Below are 10,307 nucleotides of genomic sequence, written 5' to 3'. Positions count from 1 at the left end.
TCAGATTTTTGCATTTCACTAGCAGTGATTTGGCTCCAAAAAGCAGCCCATTAGAAAATGAATGTTTCAGCTCACTCTTCTAAAGGATTCTTTATGGAGTTAACCACTGGTATGAGCTAGAAAGAGAACATTTTACAAGTTATGACTTCCAATCTCACTCATAATTTCTTTTTATAAGCAGACTTGTTCTATTGTAAACCTGTAAAAACTTTGCCACACAAAAAGGCTTTCATCAATCAAAGTCAACAACTAGTTCCTTAGTTTTGAGGATGTTAAGTTGCAGACAATTCTCGTTGCACCAAGAAAAAAAAAGTTTTCCACCTGACTCCAGTACTCTGTCTCATCCCTTTTATTAATAAACGCAAAAAATGTCTGCATGACCAGGTGTTATAGTTATATTCTGATGTGTACAGAGTAAAGACGACAAAACTGTTCCTTGTGGTGCTCCAGTGTTTTCTCAGCAGTGATGTGAACAAGGGCTATTGTTTTGTCATTGGTAGAGTAATATATTACTCTACTTTCCCCTTTTGTATTATAAATATGTAGCCTTTATCAGAATTCCTCAAATCTCCCAAACTTACCACTGTTTATAATGTACTATACCATATAACTTCTCCCCACCTTCCCTTCTACATGTATAACCTCAGGCAATTAGGTGTAGTAAAAGACAAGCAGGAGTTAAGTTACACTTTAAACAATGTATTATTGATATTATAATTTTATCATTATTGAATATTATTACAGTGGAACCTCGGTTCACGAATGTCTCGGTACACGTACAAATCGGTTTACGACCAAAAAGTTCACCAAACTTTTGCCTTGGTTCACGACCACACACTCGCTAAACAAACAAGCCAGTTTCCCTTTCGGTTTGTACATGTTCAATTCAATTCAATTCAATTCAATTTTATTTGTCATTTAACAGAACATCCAAGGTGTGCTGCAGAACGAAAATACGATGCACAAGACTTTAATAAAAACACATAGTTAAAATCAGCCTACAATAAAATACTAAAATGCTTCATTTAAAAGACGAACGGCAGTAGGAAAAAAACTGTTTTTAAACCTGGTAGTTCTACATTTCAGGCTGCGGTACCTTCTGCTTGAGGGCATGAGGGAAAAGAGTTCAGAGGCAGGATAAGTAGGGTCTCTAGAAATCCGCACAGCTCTGGCCAGACAGCGTTGTTTTGCCAAATCTTGTACATTAGGCAACGGGGCTCCAATGATCCTCTCCGCAGCCCTCACCACTTTCCTCAGTGCTTTCCAGTCCGAAGCGCTGCAGCTCTCCTGCCACAGAGAGCTGCTGCTGGTTAGCACGCTCTCTATGGTCCCTCTGTTAAAAAGTGGTGAGGACTGACTTACTGAGATGGGCCCTCTTTAGCCTCCGCAGAAAGATCAAGCGCTGGTGAGCTTTCTTGATGACGGAGGAGGTGTGCAGGGACCAGGTGAGGTTGTTCGTCACATTAACTCCCAGGAACTTAGTAGACTGCACAATTTCCACAGCAGTGTTCTTAATGTAGACCGGGATGTGTATCAGCCGTTTCTTCCTGAAGTCGATGACCAGTTCTTTTGTTTTTTCGACATTCAGTATCAGATTGTTTTTATCACACCATTCCACAAATGACTTCACCTCCTCTCTGTAATCCCCTTCCTCGTCACCTCGAATGAGACCCACCACTGTTGTGTCGTCCGCATACTTAATAATTTGGTTTGTGCTGAACTTGGCACAACAATCGTGGGTCATGAGCGTGAAGAGGAGGAGACTTAGAACACACCCCTGTGGAGAACCTGTGCTGAAGGAGATGGTATCTGATTTATTCTTTCCTACCCGTACGTACTGTGGCCTATCCATTAGAAAGTCCAATATCCAGTTTTGCATAGGTATGCCCAGTCCCAATGGGCCCAGTTTGCTGATCAAATTCTGAGGGATGATGGTATTAAAAGCCGAACTAAAATCAACAAACAACATGCGGACCATAGCGTCTCTATTCTCCAGATGTTCCAATGAAAAATGGAGTGCAATAGATATGGCATCCTCTGTGGCACGGTTGGAGCGGTAGGCGAATTGGAGCGGGTCAAAAGAGGAGGGTAGGACAGAAGTAATGTGGTCCTTGATCAGCCTCTCGAAACATTTCATCACTATTGATGTTAAGGCTACAGGGCGATAGTCATTCATGGTTGTGACTATGGGTTTTTTCGGAACTGGGATGATTTCTGAGGTTTTAAAGCAAGATGGCACAACAGCTTGACACAGAGAGATGTTAAATATATCCGTAAGGACATGTGTCAGCTGCTCCGCACATCCTTTGAGTACACAACCTGGTATCTGGTCTGGTCCCGCAGCTTTCCTTGGATTAATTCTCCTCAAAGTCCGTAGAACATCATCCGGTTCCAGACACAGTGCCTTCTCATCAGGATGAGGGGTGGCCTTCACTGGTGATGTATCATTCAATGCTTCAAACCGTCCAAAGTACTTATTTAGGTCATTCAGGAAGTTGAAGCTATCATCACAGGGGTAAGAAACTGTTTTGTAATCTGTCACAGATTTAATCCCCTGCCACAATCTTCTGCTGTTCCTGTGATCTTGAAAATGACTCTCTATTTTCTTTCCATGAGCCCTTTTAGCTCTTCTGATAGCTTTATTTAGGTTGGCTCTTGCTGTTCTAAGGGCAGCTATATCTCCAGATTTAAAAGCACAGTTTCTCACTTTCAGCAAAACTCGCACCTCAGCAGTCACCCACGCTTTATCATTTGCCCTGACAATGATGTTTTTGGTGATGCAGACATCCTCCATGCACTTGTTTATGTAGCCAAACACAGCCTCTGATGTTCAGTCTCTCCCTCTGCATTTCCTTTGCAGTGAGCAAGAGAGAGAGTGCGACACACACACACACACACACACACACAGAGCGAGAGAGAAAGCTGCACGCACACACACAGGCTGCGCGAGAGAGAGCTGGACGCATATGGTTGGAAGGCAGTTAAAGAATGCACTGCGGCTTGATTTTGTTTTCACTTGTGTTTACAGCGATCGGTTCGTAGCCTGCATTGTTGCAATGATACTTTTCTTGGTGGTTTATTAAATTACGGATTTTTTCAAATGTTCATTTTTTTCCCTGTGCTTAAAACTTTTTTTTTTTTTTTTTTTTTTTTTTTAAAGTGTTTTTAGCCAGTGGTTGGTAGCGCTATAACGCGAACTATTGCAGTGTTGGTTTTCTCTGTTGTTCAAGGTTTTCTCAGTGTTATTCAATGTTTTTACATTTAGTTTACTATTACGCTGTGCATTCTATGGTTTAATTAACTATATTTGTGCTTAAAAACTTAAAATATATATTTACAAACAGTTTGTATGGTCTGGAACGGATTAATTGTATTTACATACAATCCTATGAGGGAAATTGCTTCGGTTCACGACCAAATCAGTTTACGACCAGAGTTTTGGAACGAATTATGGTCGTGAACCCAGGTTCCACTGTATATAATAATAAAATTGATGAGCCACAGCATGAAGTTATGGGAAAGAGTAGTGGAAGCTAGGTTAAGAAGTGAAGCGATGATTAGTGAGCAGCAGTATGGCTTCATTCCAAAAAAGAGCACCACAGATGCAATGTTTTCTCTGTGGGTGTTCATGGAAAAGTATAGAGAAGGGCAGAAGGAGTTGCATTCCGTCTTTGTGGACCTGGAGAAAGCATATGACAGGATGCCTTGTGGTATTGTATGAGGAAGTCGGGAGTGGCAGAGAAGTATGTATGAGGGAAGTGTGACTGTGGTGAGGTCTGCGGTACGAGTGACGGATGCATTCAAGGCAGAGGTGGGATTACATCAGGGATCAGCTCTGAGCCCTTTCTTATTTGCAATGGTGATGGACAGGTTCACAGACAAGATTATTCAGGAGTCCCCATGGCCTACGAGGTTTGCGGATGACATTGTGATCTGTAGCGATAGTAGGGAGAAGGTTGAGGAGCCCCTGGAGAGGTGGAGATATGGTCTAGAGAGGAGAGGAATGAAAGCCAGTAACAAGACAATACATGTATGTAAATGAGAGAGAGGTCAGTGGAATGGTGAGGATGCAAGGAGTAGAGTTGGCAAAAGTGGAGGAGTTTAAATACTTGGGATCAACAGTACAGAGTAATGGGGATTGTGGAAGAGAGGTGAAAAACAGAGTGCAGGCAGGGTGGAATGGGTGGAGAAAAGTGTCAGGAGTGATTTGTGACAACCAGATATCAGCAAGAGTGAAAAGGAAGTTCTACAGGACGGTAGTGAGACCAGCTATGTTATATGGGTTGGAGATGGTGGCACTGACCAGAAAGCAGGAGACAGAGCTGGAGGTGGCAGAGTTAAAGATGCTAAGATTTGCATTGGGTGTGATGAGGATGGATAGGATTAGAAATGAGTACATTAGAGGGTCAGCTCAAGTTGGACAGTTGGTAGACAAAGTCAGAGACACGAGATTGCGCTGGTTTGGACGTATGCAGAGGGGAGATCCTGAGTATACTGGGAGAAGGATGCTAAGTATAGAGCTGCCAGGCAAGAGAAAAAAAGAGGAAGGCCTAAGCGAAGGTTTATGGATGTGGTGAGAGAGGACATGCAGGTGATGGGTGTAACAGAACAAGATGCAGAGGGTAGAAAGATATGGAAGATGGTGATCCGCTGTTGCAACCCCTAACGGGAGCAGCTGAAAGAAGAAGAATTTGATAATATTCATAAATAATAATATGCAAAGTACATTTGAATACTGGCAACCATACAACCTGATAAATGTTGATGTGTAGTTTCAGGCGGCACACAGACTTATTAATTACTTAAAATGTCTCTAAGGCATCATTTGTGGTCAGCTTTCTTCAGAACAGGCCGCATGCCCGTCTCAATATGGCTGCCAAGCTGTGCTCTTTATGGTGTTGTCCTTTTCAGTTCATGGAGTGTAAGATGGTCTTTCATCAGTTTGGTAAGAGAGAGAGGGTGAGGTAAAGCAAGCAAATTTATAAGTTTTCTGTCCAACCCCTAGAGCCAAAAGGGCAGCGTGGTACTCAAAGGCTTTTGATACAAGACAGTTCCAAACTGCCATACTGCAGACAAATGGTTGGGAGTGGGGGGGGGGGGGGGGGAAACAGAAAATCTTTACCTTAACACATGGTTTGGTGGGTAGGTGTGAAGTTTGGCAGTTAGGCAGCCTGGCTTTCCTGTGGGGGTTGACTGGGTGTCCTACAGAGACATCTTTGCCAGACTTGTTTGAGGCACTTCCCCCAAACCTGTTGTAAAATTACATAGAGACTCATTCCTAAAAGGGGAGGGGGAGGGTTCTTAGACAATGTAATATTAGTGTTACATTATGGATAATAACAGCAACGGTTTGATGGTTTAAGTTACAAAGAAAGACATACAAAATATTTATCAACTTGTATGCAAAATTTCACATCACAACAGCTATAAACAGAATTGCTTTGACAGGTGGGCTACAGATTACTTTGAGACTTTAGGGCAGGCCTACTCTACATTCAATCTGGTGGATGCACAGTGGCTGCAAGTTTTAATTCCAAGCAGTTTCCTAATTAGAAGCCAGGCCTAGCAAATAATGAATCTTGGTAGCAAGAAGGCACAAACAAGCCCATCTGAAATACCAAGACAAATCTTGATTACTCTATAGATTTTTCATTTACTAAGAACATCACCATTTTTTACTTTCACATATACAGAGCATTGGGAAAGTATTGAGATCGTCCAAAAATTCGACCGAGATTTTGAATCTCAACATTGTAGACCTCGCTGACTCTGATTTACTTTCTCATAGGGAAATTTTGAAATTGCCCAAAAATTCGATTGAGATTTTGATGAATCTCGACACTTTAGACCTCCCAGAACATGTTAAGCCAATGCCACATTATGTGACTTCATGGCTTAATGACTTGCAAATCTGACATGCCCACATGACAAAACAGCTTGAAAAAGAAAACACACAACCCATGTCAAGTTTGCAGACTGAGAACAAATCTTTCAGCAGGCATGCTTGCCTTTTTTTGCTGATAGTATGTTGCCTGCAACCATGGCATTTCTCGAAGCCCTTTCATGTAATTTTCCCCCGTTCATCCTGTTGTGGTATGGGAAAGATGACAGATATTTTGAACCTGAAACTGAAGAGGGAATTGTTTCTTACCTCGTTGCTACATTCTATGCATTGTACTTCCTAATGAGCATTCATTTGTTTATGTGGTTTTGGGGACGCTCCTGCATACACAGCCCACTACTCCAACATGTCCGATTTTTTCTTAGCCAGTCACAGCCCAGTTTGTCTCAGCCACTGGGTACGTCTCATTGGGTGTTCGGCTTCATGGAAGCATGCCACAGACAGGCCGAGACTAGGTAAATGAAAGCTAATGATTGCGGCGGTGGGGGTCCTAAAGATAAGTTATCCCATACAACAGGGGCTTTAGCTGGAGGTTTCTTTGTCACTTGCACCTCATTAACTGATGGCTGGTTAAGAACGCAAGCAACACTGAAATACCCTAAAATTGGAAATTAAGGGCTCTGAAATCAAAACACAAAGCTAAGACTCCCCCCACCCAAGAAATCACCAAACACAGCTTTAGTAGTAAAGGAGTTTTAATAAAAATTTCAGTTAAAGCAAAAACTTGAAGCCACTGCAGACCTCCAGGACCACCAGTCATTATGCCAGTTTGGGGTTTTAAATTAAAATAAATAAAAATCCTAAAGTTGCACGTCCAACCCCCACTACTGTTGTTTCAACAGGCAACTTGCCTTTAACCATCTTTTACCAAACTAAGAACCCAGCCAAAAGTTTTGTATTATTTTAAACTATCCTTGAATTTAACCATTGGTTTTTGTTCTTAATTTTGAAAAGGATATCACAAGTGGTTTTGAAACTATGGTTCACTCCTTTGACAGGGTGTTACCTTCAAACTAAGATTATTACAAAATACAGAGGATTCTACTTCCATAAAACTCTTTAGGTGACAAGAGTGGCGATGTGTTTAGTTTGTCAAAAAAGGTAAAACATTCAAAAAAGTGAAAAAAAGCTTTATTATTTAGTTAAATATCTGCAAGGGTGGTGTAGATTCCTGAGAATTAACAATGCTGAAGCAGTAATCAAGCAAAATAGTCCCAAGACCAATGGAAGGATCAATTTGGTCAATAGATTACCTTAAAAAGGAAAATAAAATATTACCAAGACAGCTTCTAGGAACATCCACACTTATCTGCAGCATCAAACCTCATTTGGGACTGTAATTTCTGAAAACAGCTACCTTTTTGACTTACCATGAGCTTGGGCAGGAACATTGTTGGAGTTGAACATTGCATGGACAGCTTCAGACCTTTCAATGGCTCTCTTGGCAATGATCACATGTTTGGGACAAAACTTTCCCGAACAGCGTCCATCAAAAGCATCAGAAGCAGGGGTTGCCATTACTAGAGAGAGGAGAAAGTTAGCTTCATTACAACAAATTGGGATTAGAGACTTAAAAACCTCCACTCCTCTTACTTCTTCCATCAAAGCATCCTTCATTGCAAACTTGAGAGGAGGGTGAGCAGACTTCAGTTGAACACATGAAGTAAACCTGAAGAGACCGAGGTTTAATCACCCAAGCAATTTATTGGCATTTAAAACCAACTAGTAACCTTAGTCATTTTTCAGAAATGGAGTCTGATTCTCTGGGTTCTTGCCTAGACCTCACCTCTTCATCCAAATGTTCCCGACTCTTTGGGTCCAAAAACTGAAATGTCTGGAGGTCAAAGCGGCGTAGATATTTTGGCAAGGGATGCCCCTCAATATCTTTCCGTATCAGATTGACAGCAGATTCTTTATTTGGACACCTGGAAAAATATCCAGCTATAATATGGTAGCAAAAGATCTTCAAAACCCTTTATGAAGGCACAAGCAGAGATTTTTAAAGCACTCACAGAAAAATTTGATCTTGTCTAGTTACAACTGCACATCAGGCAATGATATTTGACTTGAGCTGCTCTAGGTTTGCCTTTTTCAAAGCTACACAAGATGGATACTTTAAAAACCATTGAGTTTTCAGATTTACAGTATTTATTCTAAAGAAATCAACTACTGATTGTTCCGTAATCCATCCATTGAACTTGGAAAGTCTTGCAATGCAGAACTGCATTTTACAGACACAAAAACAAACCTTCCATGCGCTGGTCACCACAACAAAACTTTATTTAGCATGGATCGTTTCAAGTAGAAAAGTTGAGACTATCAAATAGAGACTGCATAGGCCAACTTAACTAAACCCTTTACAGAATACACAGTGTAGCACCATAATAGGCAAATACTGCTAACTTTACAATATCCAGTAATAGTACTTCTAAACAATGCTAGAAACAGCATTTTAATGGGCTACAATCTAATGGTAAGCACTGGATGAAAACCAAAAAGGTCCCCCTCCCAACTTACCCTTCATAGATGAGTACCCAGGCATTCATTGAAGAACGAGGGTAAGCAATGCAGTAATGTACCAGCAACACCACATTAGGTTCAGGTGGATTTACAAGTTGGAGTTGCAGGTAGACTTTCTTACCCAACAATAAGATAACGGGTACTTGGGAATATGGGTAAAATGAAGCGTAGCTTTCATCTGGAGAGAGAGAGAGACAGACACACACACACACACACACAGAGACCCCATAATTAGGTTGTGCCTTTCCCACCATCACATCCTTAGCAGTTTCAGATACTACAAGTAAACCTTTGGCAATTCTTAAAGAAACTCCAAGTTGCCCAGAAGAAATGGAAGCAGGAGGAGGAGACACATTCATCACCAAGTAGCCAGTGCTGGTCAGACTTCCTTTGGAGTAGCGACATTCCACCTGGAGACTATAGACACATGTCACATTAGAAGAAGCCTTAGGCCATCAAACCCTAGGATGAAAAAGGTTGAGCGCTTACCGAAATGGACTGTCTCTTGTAATCTGCCCAAACATTTGCAGCTTGCGTCTGATTAGGCCTTGCACTTCAGCCACATAAATTGTAGTTTCAGCAATGACCTGCATTTAAAGGCTTCCCATGAGCTTGCAGCTATTCAGAAATGGTTAGCCAAGTCAATTAGCAGTCCAAAAGATGACTTACAAAGACGTAGGTACCACAGCCAGTCAGTGGGAATTTAAAGATGGCAAATTGTGGAGTGCAGATCACAGGGAGACAAGACTTGTTGCCCGAAACCACCAACGTTGTTGGGTCCACTTCAGGTTTATTGGCAATGCGGTAAACCGCAAAGACAAAGTGGCCGTCTGCTGTGCATGCTAGAAGGGGTACAACCAAATTTGGCTCACAAAAAGGTATTGCACTTCACACCCAATTGGTTCTCTCCATCATCCCATTACATACTGTCCATAGGGTAATAGCAGTGCAATGTTTCTTCATCCACACAACATCCATGAGCCAAGCAGGAGTGGGGTTTAGCACCAGGAGGACCACAGGTCACTTGTTTATTCCTTGGTAGGTGGCAGCCTAATCAAAAGATATGTTGTGTAGTTACTTACTAGACCAAGTAACAAAACAAAATGTAAAACTGGCTTCCATATAAGCTACCCCAAAACAAGCAATCCTCATTTTGGATGATTAAGACATCTCCACAAATCAATCATTACCTTGATGAGCCACAATCATCTGTACAGGACACATCATGTGCTTTTGCAGCTTTTCTCCAGTACTGGTCAGATGAACAATAGTTAGCTCATAATGTTTGCCCTGTGCAGAGATGACATACCTAGATTCATCACGGAGGACTTCAACACCAACACCTTTAAACCTACAAACCAATTCTCTTACCACAGTCTTGACATGACACCCTTTATAAGCAGCAGTAAAGACGAGTTTTGTAGCTTTCTCCACCAGGCTATACCCACAAGATTTGGGAGCTTGATTAACCACCACAACCAAGCTGTAAAAGGAATCTATGGTGCAATACCACAAGTCAGTATGAATTCATACAACATTTAAAACCATCCCCTTCACATGTATACTCGCCAACTACTTTAACTTCATTAAGGGGACCCAATGGCAGCTCAATGGACATGCAGTCCTCCAAACAAGACACTCCAGCTTCAATTGGAGAGGGTGCAGAAACAGGACACCTCAAGCGCATTACTGTTCTGTGCCCAGCAAAGGAGGTGTAGATCACGGTTAGCACATAATGGTGATCCTAGAAATTCAGGAAGGAAAACCTTCAGACCGTGCATCAAAAGTCAGATCAGACACCACACTCTTACACAGCTGTCATCTCACCAATATCTCGACATCACAGGCTGTATAAGGGACGCCGAAATAGACATCCCTCTCCTCT

General features: G+C 41.7%; 1 protein-coding gene across 1 annotated transcript; it reads right to left on the bottom strand.

Moving 5' to 3' along the window:
• Window positions 1-7,004: 7,004 nt before the first annotated feature.
• On the bottom strand, window positions 7,005-9,917 carry LOC127527433 (zona pellucida sperm-binding protein 4-like). The gene is made up of 11 exons (XM_051926159.1): window positions 9,794-9,917; window positions 9,613-9,712; window positions 9,350-9,472; window positions 9,092-9,264; window positions 8,912-9,009; window positions 8,712-8,839; window positions 8,420-8,600; window positions 7,689-7,827; window positions 7,496-7,571; window positions 7,273-7,422; window positions 7,005-7,155 (listed from the first exon to the last, which is right to left on the bottom strand). Exons 2-11 carry the CDS (start codon window positions 9,647-9,649, stop codon window positions 7,037-7,039), a joined length of 1,224 nt encoding a protein of 407 aa, XP_051782119.1. The 5' UTR covers window positions 9,650-9,712; window positions 9,794-9,917; the 3' UTR covers window positions 7,005-7,036.
• Between the last annotated feature and the right edge of the window lie 390 nt (window positions 9,918-10,307).

Source organism: Erpetoichthys calabaricus, chromosome 4 (genome assembly GCF_900747795.2).
Source record: "Erpetoichthys calabaricus chromosome 4, fErpCal1.3, whole genome shotgun sequence".
Taxonomy (NCBI): Eukaryota; Metazoa; Chordata; class Cladistia; order Polypteriformes; family Polypteridae; genus Erpetoichthys; species Erpetoichthys calabaricus.
The sequence above is the reverse complement of the archived record's forward strand: the minus strand, read 5'-3'. Positions and strand labels throughout refer to the sequence as shown.